The sequence below is a fragment of the Rhinolophus hipposideros genome (genome assembly GCF_964194185.1).
Source record: "Rhinolophus hipposideros genome assembly, chromosome: 4".
NCBI lineage: Eukaryota > Metazoa > Chordata > Mammalia > Chiroptera > Rhinolophidae > Rhinolophus > Rhinolophus hipposideros.
Window position 1 is genome coordinate 80471870 of NC_138050.1, and position 19713 is coordinate 80491582.

Sequence of the window (19713 nt, forward strand, 5' to 3'; positions counted from 1 at the left end):
GTAGCACGCTTATACAAAGGTTCTGTAGAAGCAGCATCTTAGGAGAGAATCTCCGAAAGTTGTTCTAACAATATATACTATCAAAAGCATTACCATTAAGCAAAATGATGTGAGAAATGTCATAAGAACATACTAAGGAGAAAAATCAACAGGATAAGATGAAAAGATAAAAAAGACAGATGAAAAGGAATAAAAACAAGAAAAGACATTGAATAAGAAAACTAACATCAGGTAATAATGAAAGCTTGCACTAGAGGCAGGAACAAGCACAAATGAACAAGGCAGAAGCTGCATCAGTGGGTAACGGATTCAGCTACAACACATTGAAGACTACTACGTGTCAGGCGGAGACAAGGCAACAGAAACGCATGTTGGTGACCATGCCATGAGATGGACAAGCCCATGTGCTGCTTCCGAGAGTCTAAGCTAGTAGAGACTTTCTGGAAGCCACTTTGGCCATATGGATCACGACAGCCTGACAATGCGTAATCGCAGAGCCAATAATCTCGTGTCAATAATATAGAGAAATAGATACGATCATAGAGAGCCCATCATAGAATTTATATTAGAAACGTTTATACATATATAATATATAGTTACACTATAGATATTAAAATGTTAAATATTAGAAACAAATTGATATGTACACAGTAGAGGAATTATCAACTATATATTAATGGCACCCAACAATGTAGTACTACGCAACCATTCATAAAGACAAATAGAAATGATTTTAAGAACATGGAAAAATTCACAATCCAGTTAACTAAGAACGCAGGATATTAATAAATACATACAGAATGAGTTCAAACATGGAGCTCTTCTCTTTGGAGTTTGGAATTGAAAATTATATTCTTATGCCTTGGGGCATTTGACAATTTTCATCAATAAACACATATATTACCCTAATAATCAGAAATAAGGAATATTAAACAAAAATAAAAATTGGACATAAATTTTTAATTTTCTCCCACATTAGAGCTTCATATATTTATTTCTAATCTATTTCAACACAGTTCTCTTATCCTAGAATTATGCACTCCACATTCATTATTATAAAAGACTCAAGCAAGTTTATATTTTTGCTCAAAGCATGCTAAAGCCTTGTACTTTTGCATTCCCACTACAGATTGCTGAAACATTAGAGATTATCTATCTATCTATCTATCTATCTATCTATCTATCTATCTATCTATATATATATATATATTGGCTGTATATATTTTCTAAACTCACTGTTATATTCTTCTTTTATCACTTAGAAAGCAAAAGATAAAGATTTTACGCAAACAATGCAACAATTGACCATTCACTTCAGCTCTTACCATGAAAACATACTGCATTCAAAAACAACTTTCCATCAAAAATAAAGTTCTTGTTAAAATTTTTCAGTAAAAACAATATCAAGGATTGTGGTGACAGTTTCACAGGTGTACACATATGTCAAAACTTGTCATATTGCACAGTTTAAATATGGGCAGTTTATTATATATCAACTTATACCCCAGTAAAGATGCTAAATAAAATATGGTATCAAGAAAAGCCACATACTGAAATATGACTAAGATGCTTGGAAAGTAGACACACGCAAACACACACAGAAGAAAAAGGAGAACCATTCCTTAAATTCATCAGCAAGTTTATTTACAAATGCAGTAGAACAGAAAGGCTCACTAGTTTCTGGAGATAACTTTTGGTATACAAACTATGATTAATGAAAAGCAGCAGCTTTCTATTGGGAGCTGCTTAGCAACGATTCTGGTGAAGAAAAGAAAAGCTCCCCTCATCAAGCAAATAAAATTTTACGTAAGATAATTCTTTTAAAAAAAATCATAATATATAGTTGAAAAGAAAGATATAGAAAGCAAATTTGGGGGTGGATTTTAGTGAAATTTCCATATGGTTCTGTATTAATTTAGCATATTTTACAATAAAAAGAGCAAATGCAATTACATGTTTATATTAACTATTTCAAATAATGTTTCAGAACCTTTTTTAAAAAACAATAAAATAGCCCTCTTCAAAACACCACTAGAAAGTCAAACTAGATCATTATCAGCCTCAAAAATATTTTGAAGTTCTTTCTTCCTTGTGCTCTTAAGATGCTGAATTCAAAAGGAAATACTGCACTTTTCCCCACACATAATTACCTTCTTATAAATAAACAACAACAAAAATACAGGTTCTATTCTACCAAGACTATAATGTTCTGATGTAATCTAAAGAGGCAAAAAAAAAAGTGTTATTCTTTTTTTTTAAAAAAAAAAGAGAGAGAGGGAGCAAAAAAGACATACAACATATATTTATAGATCTACAGCAGCGGTAACCACCTCTTCTTCTATCTGCAACAGTGCTTTCGTATGGAGGCTTACATCACATGGCGGTTGGCCGTCCAGCTGATCAGGCAAGGAGAGAAGAAAGAAAAGTGCTTAGATTCAGGAACACTGGAACTTTGCTACCTGGGATGAATAGCAGTAATCACTCAGAGAACGGCCCCGTGAGGTAGAAAGAGTCACCTTGTTACTCACTTAGGATAAAGCTAGGCAAATCACAGCCCGTGGGTGCTAGAATTCTTTGTGTGTAAAAATGGAATGAAAAGTAACTGCTGATATAGAAGTTACCCTCAACTCTCCTTTATGCGAATTGGAGGAGAGAAAAGGCGTGGGCAATGTTTCCATGGTGATTCCAAAAATCAATTACATTTGGCTTTGGAATTTGATTAAAGAGAGAAAAGCACACACACATATACACACTCCCCCAGTTACATGCCCAGCCTTGACACTCTCCAGCCTCTGTGGTAACATCCAGAAAAGGACTGGACCGCTGGGGTAAGAAAGCTCAGACCCCGGTGACAGATAAAAGAGAGTTGACTGGGCTTAAACCATTTCCAAAGCACTCTTCACATAAAGGGCCAGATAAATACCTCTGAGTTCAAAAGCAAATGGTTTTGCTGATACCACTTGTAACACCCTTTCACAATAAGGAAGAAATACATGTTACCAGCATCAAGGTTCAAAATACAAACAGTAGTAATGGTTGTCTTTATGTAGCTAGAAACAATATGTAACCTCGTTATGCCATCCTATGTTCATAACATACTTACGAACAAAAACATGCTTAGACACAAAATAGCCTGTGAAGTTTTTGAAAAATTCCGTTTTTCCAAAAGTCACACTGAAACACCATATAATCAGAATTAGAGCTCTCCTTTTTAAAATAGTATACATATGACATGTAACAAAGCATAAACTGACTACCCTTTATGACCTTTTAAACTAGTTTTTAAAGTTGTTCATCTTCTAAATCACATAATCCAAGCCCATTGTTAAGTAATAGAAATCAGTGAATGCGAGGAACCAATCCTTAGCCCAGAAACAGATTACAGTCTACACCGAAGATTCGTTTTAACTGTCTGTTTTGGTTGGGTTTGCATCCTCAAGTCATTAGCAGTTGTCCAGACTGGGCAGAATGCACAGGAAACCACCCTGACTCTCGGGCACACAACCCTCTCCAACCCCTTGGCCCCACACCCCACCCTTCTGTGGCTGGAATCCTGAGCACTGAACCGCTCGCCATACACTCTGAGAGGGGCACTCACTAAGATTTCCTAAAACCTGCCATTCTAAGGCAGGGAGCCTGAGGGGGAGGTGGTTGCAAGTTCAGGGAAAAGCACGGGAATTCGTGTTCTCCTTAAAAGAGAAGAAATTTTCTCCCTAATTTGCTCTCTTACATTTGAATCTGAGATAGCAGTCGTTGCAGAACAGTTGGTTGTTTCTGATTCTGACTTCGGCTCCTGAGGAAGAGCCTCCGAGGTCACACTCACAGGCAACGCACTGGGGGACAAACAAACAAAATCCACAGTCAGTCACATCAAGAAAGCCTGGGGCACTCCCAGAAAAAAATAAAAAAAATATATATATATATATATATATATATATATGTACATTTTGAGCAAAATGCAGCTTCTAAGCTTTTAGATATGTTTCAGCAAAAAAAAAAAAAAAAAAAAAAGCCAAAAATAATTAGTAGATTAAAATCAAGCCTGCCAGATGAGACAGTAGAGAACCCATAAAGCCAATTTTAAGAGCCAAGATGATTACTCTAAATATACCAAAAGCGTAGAAATGATTCGCTGGATGGCTTAAGGAAATTTAGTCTTCATTTCTCTCAAGGGGATGAAAGAGGATAAGGCACCAAACGAAAGATCTGGAAAAGTGAGTCACGACTGGGCTTTCAGCACTTCGCTCTGGGCAGGTCACACGGGTATCACCCCTGCACTAGTTTGGGATGGGTGCACACATGGTGCTTTCACTGCAAGGCTGGGTATTTTGGTTCCACATGCTCAAACACTAATAATTTTGACTCATTCTGCTATGCCACAAACAGCCCAAGCGAGCAATAGCCAGTGATATACAAGCGTAAGACAGCTGTGTGGGACTCTAGGATGAACAACTGGAATCTCTCTTTGGTCCAACACAAGTTCAAGAATCAAATAGATGTGTCTCTAAAGACAGTTATTACAAAATAAAGTAGTTACAGCCTTTGTTTTCTTCTGTGCAAGAACCCATCAGGTGTAAGCAGGCTGTGCGACTGTAAAAATATTTGCAATGCTTTTCCTTTCTCTCCCTATTCAAAGGTAGGTTTTTGGACACTGTTATAACTGCACATCCCATCCCCATGCTGTTAATGACATTGGTAAATTACATTTCAAATGTGTCTATGACCACATGGTAGAGAAAGTGTTTAGGAACTGTACATCTTGCTAATAGACTCTTAACAGACTGGAGATAGGAAGTGCATAGTATTTCCACATCTTGGTTCAAGATTTGAGGACTACGTAGCAGCAGGCAATTTGAAATTCAAAATGCAGCACAGACTGACAAATACAGCAGCACCTAGCTCGTTAATGGCACGTCCACGCCTAGCACTCAAAGAAGCCATGCGTTCTCCAAGCAAAGCTTTGCAGGCCTGCAGAGGCTGTTTATCTTAATCTCACCTTAAAACAATATAAATGATAACAAAGACCCAGGGACTCGATGATCATGGCAGCTCCTTTGCCCAGAATGTTATTACAGTAGGAGCACACGCGCTTCCCACTGACTGACCTAGATGTAGAACAAGAACGGAAGGGAGGCTTTCATCTGTGCAGCTCAAGGTTATTATTGTAAAATCACACTCTGGTGTTAACATTAATCATTTAAGAAAGTCTCTGTGTATCTGTGGGAGGAAAACTTACACCAGCCAATCGAAGCATGCCTTGATTACATTGTTCCTTAAAAGATCTCCATGATGGTTCTGAAACCCTTGGTACCTATTCACCTACATGAACAATTTCAGTGTATTTAGTCCGTTTTGCACTTTAAGATGCTATCCTCCTTAGATCATATCTGTACTCACAAGGCTCCCCTTCCTCTAATCCAGCCGACATCTTCTTGCCAGTTAAAGCTGCCAAAGCACAACTCTAATCATGTCATTTCACCCATCAGAACACTAAAAGAGCAGCCTCAGCTTCTTCTGAGAAGTACTGCAACCTACCATCTCAACCTTATTTTCCCATCCTCTTTCTCATTCACCCAATATTTGAGTTAAACAGAAGTGGCAATGCTTTCCTGACTGCCTCTGGCTTATAGGACTGCCTTTGTGGAGAATGACAGGCAAACTGCCTGACAGCTACCATTTAGATAAATAAGGAGAATGTCTACTTCCCTTTGGATACAAGTCTGATCCTCTTTCCCAGGTGGGAAGGAGAAGGCCACTTCTCCCCTTTGAATCCCATCACAGCACTTTAGTGGCACTCAAGGGCTGTGCAGAGTCTCTTGTTAGAGCACCACCTCTTAGATAGAGATGTTTTCAGAGCAGAAAAGCCCATGGCTGGTCTCCTATCTGTTCTCCTAGGGTAGAGCTCTCAATGAAGAAATGGGTACTCTCTCCTCTACCTTGTCTCCCTTCTCCATGGCCATCATCTTCCTCCCAAATGTACCAGAAACTCACCCCTTCTTCTCTTAATTCAAACTCCCTGCTACATATTTTATAGATCCTGGTACAAGTAATATTTTAGATGGACATGAAATATATTCTCTTAACAAAATCCCTTATTTGATGGCTAAACAAAAATCCCAATATCAATAACTGTGTTTCTACTTTTCAGTATTTCATTTGCATGATAAGGAGTATATGCCAGTAGAACTCCCTCTGGTGACAGCAGAAACACTGCTGTATGTGGTTTCATGAAACATCTTTGATCTGTGGAGAAGCTACACATATCTGAAAACCCAATACCTGTTGATATCTGAGCTTCTGTCCATATCAAATGGCAAGTTTTGAGTCAAGACCTATCATTACAACTCTTATACAATTCCTGTGGCGTATAACCTACAGAATCAGTTGATGTAGTGTGAAAAAAAATGTTGTCAAACCACAAAAGTGGAAAGCAACAGTTTTGGAAGTCAAAAACCCCAAAAGCATTATCTAACTACTTAGCTTTTTTTTTTTTTTTTATTCAGCTTGTTAAAAGTTACATAGATGATGGAACTTCCTTATAATGCTATCCTTTTATACTCAGTTCCTATAAAACAAGTTTCTATTGTCTCATTAAAACAGTCAAACATTTTACAATACCACTTTTACTCATAAATTTCAAATGCATTCAATGAATATATTTTTATGATTATGTTGCGAACTACTCAGGTATGTCTATATCTAAGACACTGACCACAAGCAAAGGAGACAGTGGTAATGAAGTAGATGTTTTGAAAGTCTAGAATGGAGTCACAAGACATCCATAAATGCTCAGAAGAAAGCTATTAAGAAAGCCTTCTTAATTAATCTGATAAAAGAACACTAAACTTGACACATTTAAAAAGGCTTTGGTTTTCTTTGGAAAGTTTAGACAAGATTTGGGGAAAATTTTAATGAAAACAAAAATACCCCAGAAACTAAGAAAAGGAAAACCTCAAAGGGCCTCACTTGTTGCGTAGCTGGGAGCCTGATGGTGAAGTTGAAGGGAAATGGCTGTGTGGTGTGGGGGGCGGTGTGCTGGTGGTCTTCACAGCACCAGCTGAAGGAGGCGGAATGCTGGAGGATGGATTTCGCATGTAGGCACGGTTTGATGTGGACACCAGCTGAGGTGGTGGGCGACTGAAGTCTTGAACAGAGGAAGAAGCATAGATTCCTGTAGGCTGACTTAGCCACGGGGGCTGTCTCCAAGAATTAGATCTCGGGGAATCCAGGTTATCTAGAGATTCACCTCTGGAACATGAAAAGGATGAATCAACATTACATAACACATTCAACTAGAAATCTGTTTAACATTACAGTCATGAAAATATCCATTATAGGTTCTTTATAAGCAGGTAATAATCTAACAACTCCAATTATATATAAAATTACCTCTAAAACTAAAGTTTCTGTTCATCAGAGGCATCATGATGGTTCATATTCAATTAATCACTTATTTTTATTTTTATTTATTTGGTGCTTAGGTAAAAGAACAAATACCAAAGTGGAAAGGAAAATACTAAAAAAAACATTCTTAAAATATTAAGACAAAGACGACATACATTTGTCCTTTAAATCTTCAACTGTTTAGATAATCCTTAATTTTTTATAACCCACCTCTCCAAAAACAAGTTTTAGATACATATGTCAGGTATTAGACTAAACAGAGTCACAAAAACATTAAATGTAATCTAATCTTTAGAACTATATATATATACATATCTACACATATGTATGTGTATATATGTATGTGTGTGTGTATGTATGTGTATATATATACACATACATACACACACACATAAACACATACCGGGGTGCCAAAAAATGTACACAAGTGGATACTTTGGTCAGTGTTGCTCAAGCAGTAGTTCGCCGTAATCAGAAGTGTCTGGACACCGATGGGAACCACTTTGAGCACCTCTTGTAATTGCAGAAGTCAAACGTGACTTGTATTCATCTTTTGTTATCAGTATATACTGAGTATTACAATGTTTAATAGTTTCTTTTCCTTTCCTAAAACGTGTATACATTTTTTGGCACCCTCTGTATGTGGTTTTAGGACTGCTGATCTTTTATATGTTTATTGACTTTATTTTTCTATGAACTATCTTCATATCAATTCTGTGTTTCTATAAAGTTGTCAGGGTTTATTTACTGATTTACAAAAGATATTTGTTTATTGAGATAATTAGCCCTTTGCAATGTTTGCAAATAATATTCCTCAGTTTCTCAGCTATGGAAATGATGAATAAAAGTAGCTTCAGTATTTGTCTACCCAAGATAGGTCTTTTAACATGTTCATCCACTCATCTCCAGTCAATTTATAGCTATATATTTTTCTGAAATTTAAAAAAATTAGACTCTCATACTTTGTGAACACTATTACGATTCCAACATAACTAGTATCTCATTTTAAACAAATTGCAGCTTAAGTTGTTTTAAGTTCAACAGCCAAAGAAGCACTCAGAACTGCAGAAATTATCTGAGTGCCTGATTTACACTTCAGAGTTCCACACCCAGCTTTGCAATTTATTTGCCATGTGGTTTTAACGTCCACATGTATTCCCTGCTTGAGCCACAGTTTCTACACGTGGAAAAACTGAAATGACGACCCCTGCCCCAAAACGTTTTTCCCAGGTGAAGCAAGACAATGCAAACAAAGCAACTGGCATGTGTCTGGCACCTAAATGCTCCTCGACGTGGGCTCAGTGACATTTGCTCTACTTCCCTTTCTTCCACTAAATCTTGGATTAAGAGAAGAAATTATGACATCTCTCCTGCCCACATGGCCAGCTCGCATGTCCTGATATTAAATATTTGCCTCACAGAACAGAAGAGGAAATAATTGCTAAAATGTCTCACACCTTCTCATAATCCCGGGCAGACAAATAGGCTCTTTATTTACACTGGAACTGCGCTGCCGGATCCAGCTGTTGTCATTGTGAAGCGACGTTCTCTTTCTCATTTCTTGAAGGATTTGTTGTCTTTCCAACTCTGCTTCGGATGGGACTTGTTCCTTCTTGGAGCTCCTCTGTAATGAGTTACTGCTCCCCACTCGGTCTAAATATTTATTGCTTCCTAAATTAAAAACACATCAAAAGTTGCAGGATTAGCACATTTGGGGAAAAAGAAAGATAGTGGACAAATCTCCAAACACAGGGTAGCAAAACATGTAATACAGCGCACATATGCTAACATTATCAATTCTTAATGAGACTGCTGCCTGGGGACATAAAGTAACAGACTCCTATTCCTAGAAATTCTAATTCCACAGCCAGAGGCAAACCACAGAGCACAATCAGGAAAACTAAGGAGGCTGTCTAAAAAGGAAACAACCAGCATTGATTTCAATAATATTAAGTTACAAAACGCTCATCTAGAAATAGTTTCTCTTCCACTTTTCCCTTCCTTGCTAAATGAAATAAATCAAGCTCATGCTCATCAAATGCTTGCTTTGACAACTCTGCAAGGGAAATGGGAATTCTATTCTTTCAAAAAATCTACAAACCCCTTGGGGAGAGAGCAAAGACATAAATGCACGCATCTCTAGGTGACACGACTAGAGTCTTCACAGTGTAAGCCACAGAAGAAGTCATGACCACATTGTAGGAATGAGAGCACATTCAATCACTGAAATGGCTTTTGTGAAATTGAAAAATAACCAAGTAATCCAAATGATAACCAAAGAATCTTATCAGACTTGTTTCTCTTCTAAGAAACTGACAAAGCTGTAATTTGGAGGTTGAATTTATGAGTGAGAATAAAGTCAGGTTTTATCCTGAAGGCTTTGCCTCATTGGATTTGCTGATTAATTTCTGATTTGGGTAAAACATCCATAACTTTGAAGTATCCTCCCCACCTTAAATTGGATTAGGAAATTTCACCTAAGGATTTATTTTCGTTTGCTTTCTAGATTCATCGCTATTGACATTCTTTCAAAATTCATGATGTGTCTCTGCCTTAGTTCATCTTCCAGTAAGCAAGGAACAAGGACACTAAAGGTTTCTTATACTCATCTATGTTTATCTGTGTGCATACACACGGCTTATCAATTTGGTCAGATTTTAAATAAAACATTTTCTATTTTATATAGACATTATTCACATAACCAAGCTTTTCAATATAACATTTGATAACGTCCACTGCCTACTTATTCAGTTAATAAAGGAGAGAAAACATACATACAAGAATAATCAGATTAATAACACAAACCACAACCATTAACAAGATTATTTCAGAGAATCACACTTGTCATTACTAAGAGGTCATGTGTTTAAGTTCAGGAGAGACTATTATCACTGCAGATTAAAAATCTTTCATGGCAGATGAAAGTACTTAAACCTTAATTTTAATGGTGGTTAGGGGCAAATTCAGGGGAGAAGAAACCAGAAATACAAACAGGTAAGACTAGAAGAACCAGATCAAAAAGCATCTGATTAAGTTAGGATCAGAGAGGGAGAACAACTTGGTTATAGTTAAGAGATCCTAATGGGAAAAACAGCAAAACAAGCTGGAAAGTTAAATGGGGACCAGATAATGGAAGGTCTTATGTGTTAAGACAAAGGGGTGATCATAGAACTTAATAGAAACTGTAAATTCTACAAGCTTTAACTAGAAGTAACAAACTTACTGCCCACCAGACCAGTTGGATCTGCAGATATGTTGTTTGGCCCTCAGAGGGTTTTAAATTTTCTTTTAATTCCTTGCCAGCACTTAAAAGATAACATAAAAATCCACTTTTTTTTCTTTTTCTTTTTTTTTTTACTTCTTTTTTACAACAGAAACTGTTGGTAAATCACAGATTTTCATTCTCCCACATGGAAGTACCAGGTTAGAGCTGTCTACTTAGAGGGGCCTGTCCACCAAGTTCACCTCAATTCTCACATGGGCCTTCACACATTTATGTAACTGACCAGAACTCTGCTCACCCAAAGCCTGGTTTGTAAACCCTGCTGAAAACGATGCATTTTACTTAGTTTTCTTTTTCTTAGTTATGTAACTTCAGTTACACATGTTCCTAGAAATGTACCTTAAATTGTTTTTTGCCAAGTTAGTAAAATTATTATCATTTTGGACTTTTTGATGTCCTGTTATTTAAATGTAGAATTTTTAAGTCCCCTATTATTCTGATGAAAACTTTTCTGTCCCATTTCTTTAGCTGCAAGATGAAATCTACTATATAAAATTCAATCAGCACCACTTTGCAAAATTTCCACATATTTCATTAGCTATTTAAAATTATTTTAATCTCCCAGTACTCCCTCCATTATGAAGCCAAAATAAGCACAAGATAGTTTTGTTTTTATACACAAATGCTAAAAATATTTTGTATTTTAATAGTGTAATTTTAATGAACCTGAAATATCTTGACCTTAAAAATACTGATCATAGTGTGTGATAGTATAAATAAGGAATTGTGCTACAGAATTTTGAAAAAAAATCACATTTACCATTTTTATTTGTGCGGTAGTCATCCAGCTCAGTAGTAGATATGGATTTATTCCTAAAACACAGAACGCAATATGTTATATATGTCTCATTATGAACATCCTTTTCATATTTATGAAGTAAGAGCACCAAAAAGAGTACTTTTTCAAGAAGTTGATTTATTTCCTATGTCTGTTGAGAGCTATATTTATTTTCATACCAAGGAATTTTTCATGTTGCATAAACTAGCAGAAAACAGTGACATCTCTAGAAGAGAGAAGAGCTTGATGCTGGAAATATATAAACATGTGAAAATCCTCTGAATCTTACATGATGATTAACCCTATGATGTGACCAATTTGTATGCTTTGCCTTTCTCTAGAAACACATCAGTCCTATTAACCTTACTGGGCTGTACAAAGCATCTGTCCTCAGATCACCTAACATCAGACTGTCCCACTTCCTTCATGCTACCCAAGGGTCAAGAAGTCAACTTTTTGGACACCAGGGTGCTAATCTGAAACAGCAGCTTACCAAACGCTTTCCTAACATTCCAAAGAGGTACTGGACCTCACTGGTACCTGCCGAAAATTCCCGACTTCGCAATGGTAAAATTTAGGTCTGTATAGCAACACATGCTGATCTCATTCTCCCTCTACTCAGCACAATAACTTCAAATAAAGATAATAAAATGAATAATATATATTATACATACAAGGTCTGACAATTAAGTTCGCGAACTTGTTGCAATGATGTTGCTAACCTTTTTTGATATCAGAGGGATTATTCTTTATGACTCTGTCCCAACTGGACAAACAGTTTAACCAAGTTTATTATTTGGAAGTGCTGAAAAGACTGCATGAAAAAGTTACACGACCTGAACTTTTCGCCAACAATTTGTGGCTCTTGCATCACGACAATGCACCAGCTCACATAGCAATGTCTGTGAGGGAGTTTTTAGCCAATAAACAAATAACTGTATTGGAACACCTTCTCCTCTCACCTAATCTGGCCCCCAATGATTTCTTTCTTTACCCGAAGATAAAGGAAATATTGAAAGGACATGTTGATGGCATTCAGGACATCAAGGGTAACATGATGACAGCTCTGCTGGCCATTCCAGAAAAAGAGCCCCAAAATTGCTTTGAAGGGTGGACTGACTAGGTGCTGGCATCGGTACATAGCTTCCCAAAGGAGTACTCTGAAGGTGACCATAGTGATCGTCAGCAACAAGGTATGTAGCACTTTTTTAAGGATAATTTCATGAACTTAATTGTCAGACCTCATACGTATACATGTATTATACATGTATATGCATGCAACATGTATGTATGTATACACTACTACAACATATAATAATGTATAATACATAATAATACATCACAACTGTTAGCAACAGTCATGAATGGTTTCATTTACCTTAACATAGAATACTTTTATGACAAGATGTCTAGCCACACTCCTTAACGCCTCCAGGGCATGCCGTATCACAACTGCCTAGAAGTATTTCATATTTTCCAGGATTCCTTAAATTTCCTTTCTCTACAATCTATTTTCTCAAGGTAATGAGCAATATAAGCAAAACTTATTTAAATATACAAACAAATCTATAGCTTTAAAAAAGAAATACACATTTTAATAAACTACAGTTACCCAGAAACATTCATTATAAATAAGGTCCTCCAGTACTAGAAATTTTTTGCTAGCTTAATGTCTGCCCATTACTACCTGCCTATTCCTTTTCTTTTCCCTCTCTACTCTGAACCATATTCAGTCAGCCTGAATACAGGTGATCCTATACAAGTAAGTCTTTCCTTATTTCGAAGGCAAACTTCCTCAAGAAGAAATTTCAGCTCTGAAAATACAAACTAATGGTCATATATTGGATATTTTTAGACAGGGTCTGTTCAGAAGTCCTTAGTGATTTCGAAAGCGCAAAGCATTTTAAAAATTACTTAAAAACATGAAATTTAATGTTTTAGGAAATTTTAAGATGTATATATAACTTTTCATATATCTGAAATCCTATCTTCATTCCCCCAAACTGACCAGTATTTCTAATGAAACTAAGGCCACAATTCTCATTGCAGATGACCACACGTAGCTTCATTTTGAGTAAGCTTATGCCACTGCTTATAACTGTTTTTAAAATAAAGATTAAGGTAGACTGTAAGAAACGCATACAATTCTTTCCTTGTCTATGTCCATTCTCTTACGTTATGGCTCCTCCCACAAAGAGGTAGAGTTTTTCTGCTCTCTGTGAACTTGGGCTGGCCTTGCGACTTTCCCTTAGATAACAGAAGGTGGCAGAAGCAATGGTATGCTGGTTCAGAACTGAGACCATAGGGTGCCTTGTATGCTTCCTCTAATTCTCTCTCTTTTCTTTGTCCAGCCACTATGTATATAAGACTGTACTGGCTTGCTGCATATGAAAAACACGTGGTCCGGTTGCTCTCATTGCCCCAGCTGACAGCCAGCAAACAACCAAAAGCAGAGTTGTCTACTCAGCTGATAGTAGCTACATGATGGGCCCAATCAACTGAAAACTGCCAACTGCGTTCAGGCCAAAATGCTGATCCACAAAATCATCAATTAATTTACTAAGTTGAGGGGTAGTTTTAAAGATCAACTAGCAAGATCTCTTTGCATCCCACAAAAGACCAAAAGCTACAGTAGTTCTACAAAACATCTAGGCAAGCCTTCAAAAATTCATTTGAAGCCAGTTCCTCCAAACAAATTACAATCAAATGTTCTACACACCTGTCACGAGGACGCAAACCTGAAGATTCTTCCTCTCTCTTCGGTGCATCAGACGAATCAACAGGCCTAAAAGATGGGAAAAGTTTATGGCCAAAATAAAAGACTTTACGCCTTCCTTGAGTTTAAGAAATGGATAACAAAATGCTGTTATTCTAGCATCTTTATGAGAATGGTCTCTGGGTTGCAAAATAAATATACAGAAGTATTTCAATCAATCACTACAGAAAACAGACCTACTAATACAAACAGACATTTGCAGTGTATTCATTCCACAACTACATACTGCATGCCTGATATGTCCCAGTACTGTTCGAGGGTGGGCTACCAAAAGAGAACAAACTTATTGCCTCATAATACTTACATTTTAGTGGGGCAGGCAGGCCAACAGACAAGCAAATAAATGCATAATACAAAGCAGGGAAGGGCACACAGAGAGAAGGGGCAGGGAAGAGACACACATTTTAAATGAGGTATTTTGGAAAGTCTGAGAAGGTGACATTTGCATACAGACTTAAAGAAAATGAGGAAGACAGCAAACATGTGAGGGGAGACGTCTCCAGGCACAGGGACTAGAAAATGCAAAAGTCCAAGGGCAGAATATGTTGGGCATTTTCAAGAAAGGAAAAGGAGGCCAATGTGGCTGTAAGAAACCAAGTAAAGGGAAGTCATAGGAAGCTAGGTAGAGCAGAGGGCCAAGACAGCCCACACAAGCCTTCCAAGGCCATGGCGAGGACTTTAAATGGTATTCTAATGTGAGGGGAAACCAGTTGGAGACATTGAGCAGGGAAGGATGGTGCCAGGATCAGATTTACAACATAAAAGGTTCACTCTGGCTGCTTGTGTTGGCTTGTGTAGAGAACGGATGGTTAGGGAGCAGGAAAACCAATTAGGTGCCTTTAAAGTGGGCAACAGCTACAGCCAATTGAAAAATCTCCCATGCCCTTTGGCCATTGGAACAGACCTTCTATACTGGTATATTTTGACTGACGTTTCCCTCTCTCTCTCTGCCTGGCGCATCTGTTCCTCTGCTCGGCGTTTCTGCTCCACAGCCTCTGCCTGACGCTGCTTCTGCTCCCGCTCTTCCTGATCTTGTTGCTCCTGTAGTTCCCTCTCTTTCTCAAGAGTGAGTTGTTCCTGCAGCTTCTTTCTTTGGTCCTCATTCACATCTTCTTCTTGCTGGGGTCTCCTCTCCTCTTCTCCTGCTCGGGTGCCTTCCTTGTCTGAAGACTTGGACCCTTCACTCCAGGTGGCATCCAAGGTGGCAACCGTGGGCTCCTGGGTGGTCAGAGAAATGCTGTTGGAGTTCAGGACCATCAGTTCCTACATGACCGGGGAGAAAAGAAACCCATCGAAATCTTTGTATTTCTATAATTTCATAAAGTTATAGGTGTATTCAGTTTTAGATGATACTTAAAACAATGTTAAGTTTTATTACTAACAATGCCACACATGGGTGATGGAGATGTAACTTAGAAGAGAAAGATGCACTTATGGTCTATTGATAGAATTATTTAAATTACATAGGAGAAATGTTGAAACATCAAGCCAGAATTCTGACAAACCAGAGCTCACTGTATTTTTCGAAGAGTTACATACATGTGTGGCAAAAGCCAAGTAAAATATATGATCTTCCATTTTTGAGCTTAAGTCACTAACAAGATAGAGAAGGAAGAACATGACATGTTCCAATACTACCTCGTTCAAGTACTTGGAATTCTCTCTCTCGGCCTCTTGCTTAGCCCTTTGCCACTCTTCCCTTAGTTTTTCCTGCTCTCGTTGATATTTTTCCTATAAGATAACATATTAATTAATTAGTTAATTAATAGGTTAATATTAATCTCTTTCACTAGCATTTTTGCTAGCCTTACCTTTCATCTCAATCTTTAAAGACAGTGATATTATTTTAACCAATCAGAGTTTAGTCCCCAAAGTATCAGAAAGCAGTTTATATTGAATTAAAATGTAGGTGTTGGGGAAAGGTAGACACTCGGAATTGAACCCATATGACTCCTTTACCATGGTTGGAATTCGTTAAAGTCCCTAGAGCTAACTGTATGTGGGACTGAAGTTCTCTGCAATGGAGTGAGCACAGAGTTTATGGGGGAATAAGTCCTCACAAAGCCTATATACACCTCTCACTCATAAGAAAATCCTATGTTCATTGCAGCACTTTTCACTGACCACGACATGGAAACAATCTAAGTATCCTTCGATGGATGACTGGATAAAGAAGATGTGCTACATATATACCATGGAATACTACTCTGCCATAAGAAAAAATGAAATATTGCCATTTGCAACAACATGAATGAATCTTGAGAGTATCATGCTAAGCAAAATAAATCAGATGGTAAAGAAAAAGAACCGTATGATTTCACTCACATGTGGTATTTAAAACAGAAAGCAACAAGCGAACAAATAAAACAAACTCTTAGACACACACACAGTATGGTGGCTACCAAAGGGGAAAAGAGGTAGGAGGAGCATGAAGAGGGAGGGTAAAGGGGGTCAAAAGTACAGTGACAGAAGGAGACTAGACTTTGAGTGGTGAACACACAATGCAATATATGGATGATGTATTATAGAATTGTACACTTGAAAGTTATAAAATGTTATTAACCAATGTTGCCAATAAATTTAATTCAAAAAAGTACATAGGAAAAAAATCTAAACTATAGTGCCTCATATGCTTCAAAAATAAACATGGGGTTAATAAATGATTTTTACAAATGACTGAAAAGCTTCAAAATAAAAAAGGAATTTTTCTTGTATTTTAATACAAAATTTATTTTAATACAATTTTTTTTTGTATTTTAATATACAATGTGCTACCTATCAAAAGATTATTGGCTTTTTGATTTTTATGAGATTCTTGGCTTTTTAATTTTTTTTTTTCTTTTAATTTGCTTCTCCATACCAGTTGACCCTGACCAGGGAAAAAGCGAGTCTATTTCCTATTGGTCCTTATTGTTCTGCTTTACCTGCAACAGGCGGTCCTGCTCTTTCTGCCACCTTTCCTGCCGCTTTCGCTCTTCCTCTGGATCCCATGCCCAACGACTCGGGGCACTGATAGTTGGAACTGGAAGCTAAACAATTATAAGAGGAGATGCGCAAACAAAGAATATATTACTTCATTAAGTCATCTATCAAAGCAATTTTGCCTACATAGATTATTCATATCACTCTCTGCCTTAGCTATGCAAAAAGACAATTGGCTTTATATTTCAACAGAGGTCTTTTCAACTTGGAAAGGCAAGATCACCTTATTTATTCCCAAAACAAATGAATACTACTTACATCAGGAACCACAGAATCGGAACTTCCTGTACGGCAGCATGCATCAAGAAAGGAAAAAAGTACAATATAAGTTTTTCCATTTCTATAAAATAATTCCTTTCAGAAAGTTATTTCACTAGCTGTTTCTATGCCAGTATACTAAGTGACATCAATGTTTTTTTTTTTAAACACAAGGAGTAAATCCTTTTTTTTTTCTCTTTAGTTCCATCTGTTTGTTATTCATCTTCCAAATTCAAAGTCACTTAAAAAGAAAAAAGAAAAACATCAACTATGGACACCAGGGTACACCCTAGTTCTAGGTACAAGAGCAGAATTAATGGTGTCTTTCTGAATAGGTTACAGGGTTCTTTTATTAATAGAGTGTGTAGTATTTCATGGTTTGGCTTACTTTAAAAAACAAAGAATTTCAAATTCACCAAATCCAATTTTTTACTTGTCACTATTCAATTACAATGTGACAACTGTAAGTCACATTTCTCAGGTATTCTTGATAATGAGCTACTTTTCTTAAGCAAGCCACTACAATAAACATGTTCAAGAAACATTTCCTTTTCCTTTCCTATTATTTGAACCACAAATATTCAAACTTCACATGTATGGCATAGCATTATTCTTTTTCTTTTTCACAGGGTTATTCTTATGAGCATATTGTTATTCTTTTTATTCTTAGGATATCTACATAAGTATGTGTGTCTGTATGTAGTACAATGATTAAAAACAAGTAAGCAAATGTCATAAAATACACTATTATACCATATTTTTAAATTTTCCTGAAACCTCAGCTGTCAAATAAATTATTCACTTACACAATTACATTTTTAAGAAAACTGCTTTGAGACTTAGGAAAATACTCTTCCCTAAAATAGCCTGTTGAAGAAAAGTGAGTAAACATTGGATTAGAGAAAGAAAAGGAATTGCTTTATATTAGCCAATTTGAGCTACGAATATCATACTGCATCAATTAAATTACCGTAGAAAAATAGGAGTTTAACCCAAAAATAGCAAAAACACTAAGGATACTGACACAAATAAATCTTGCACATGCACAGTTGGTAAAACTACGCTATTTATAGTCAATAGAAACTTTAATTCATCAAAGGAAGGCTACTAGGAGATTAACACAAAATACTCAAGTCCAGTAAACACCATGGTGTAAGGCAAGTGTGTAAATGTTTAGTAATCTTAAAAGTAAGAAATAACATTGTAGACACCAACAGCACACACCAACGACTGTGCCATTGCATCTCCAATGTTGGATAGTACTTTTAAGTTACTGATAGCAAAACATAGAGCTCGAACTGCATTCGCCAGACAGAGCACTCGGCACTCGTGAAAGCAGAGGAAGTGCCACATGCACAGCACATCGTAAGGCAGTGCAGCCCAACTACACCAACACAGAGCATCTCAGCCATCTGTTCACAGGTAGAACCAGAATTTAGTTTTAATTTACTTCGAAGTCAACAGAGCAGTCCTCTGGACACTCCAAAGCCGCCACCCCAATAGCAATAAAAAACTCTGCTTTTTTATTAAGAGCATGTTGCATAAACAAAAAGCAGACATTTTTAAAACGTTAGCCAATTATATGTTGGTGTAATCTATATTATGCAATTTGTAGGAAGCAATAAGGCTGAAATGAAATTCCTCATTTCTTACTGTCACCCAGTGGAAAGAAGTGTGTGTTTAATAGCATCTCAATTTTTTAATTAAAAAAAAAAAGAAAAAAAAGGTTCAGAAGTCCAAAAGACACGCAAAGACCCATTACCACAGAGGTAGACCCATGAACTGTAAGAAAAGCCTGATGACCCTAGGGAAAGAATGGAAATGGGTTATGTTGCTTGGTCATATGACTGCCAAACTGAAGAGGCTCAGCGCCCAGCACCACAGACTATCAGGAAAGAGTGGAGAGCGGAAACAATTCCATGAAAGTTCATGAATTGTTAGCTAGGTGGTTTACCTTGTTCAAAAAATTGTGATCGCCTTTTTAAGTTTTTCAAAGAAATAGGTTCAGATGCTAGTTGAAAAATACAAAAAAAAAAAAAAAATCAATAGCATGTCATTCATTTTAATTTCTCACCACTGGAAAAACTAAATGATGCTAGATATACCTTTCTAATCTGTGGTAATATTATTTTTCTTAAATGACAAAACTGATAGCCATGGAAGATATGGATGATTTCAATGCACAAAGACACACATATTTTTAGTAGTCTATACCAGATTCACATTAGTAAA

General features: G+C 36.8%; 1 protein-coding gene across 14 annotated transcripts in view; it reads right to left on the minus strand.

Moving 5' to 3' along the window:
• Positions 1-1622: 1622 nt before the first annotated feature.
• Positions 1623-19713, minus strand: part of LMO7 (LIM domain 7) — a 190489-nt gene continuing 172398 nt past the window's right edge. For 8 of the 14 annotated variants that reach the window (XM_081046315.1, XM_081046326.1, XM_081046325.1 and 5 more), the window contains 12 exons: positions 19436-19492; positions 17482-17507; positions 17166-17270; positions 15880-15972; positions 15146-15504; positions 14185-14250; positions 11448-11500; positions 8862-9075; positions 6967-7248; positions 4997-5105; positions 3731-3833; positions 1623-2396 (listed from right to left, as the gene is read on the minus strand). In XM_081046315.1, coding sequence (XP_080902441.1) covers positions 2374-2396; positions 3731-3833; positions 4997-5105; positions 6967-7248; positions 8862-9075; positions 11448-11500; positions 14185-14250; positions 15146-15504; positions 15880-15972; positions 17166-17270; positions 17482-17507; positions 19436-19492 — 1490 coding nt within the window. In that variant the 3' untranslated portion in view covers positions 1623-2373. Of the gene's footprint in view, positions 2397-3730; positions 3834-4996; positions 5106-6966; positions 7249-8861; positions 9076-11447; positions 11501-14184; positions 14251-15145; positions 15505-15879; positions 15973-17165; positions 17271-17481; positions 17508-19243; positions 19286-19435; positions 19493-19713 lie in introns of all 14 variants that reach the window. The other 6 variants (XM_081046323.1, XM_081046321.1, XM_081046322.1 and 3 more) reach the window with 3 other exon arrangements.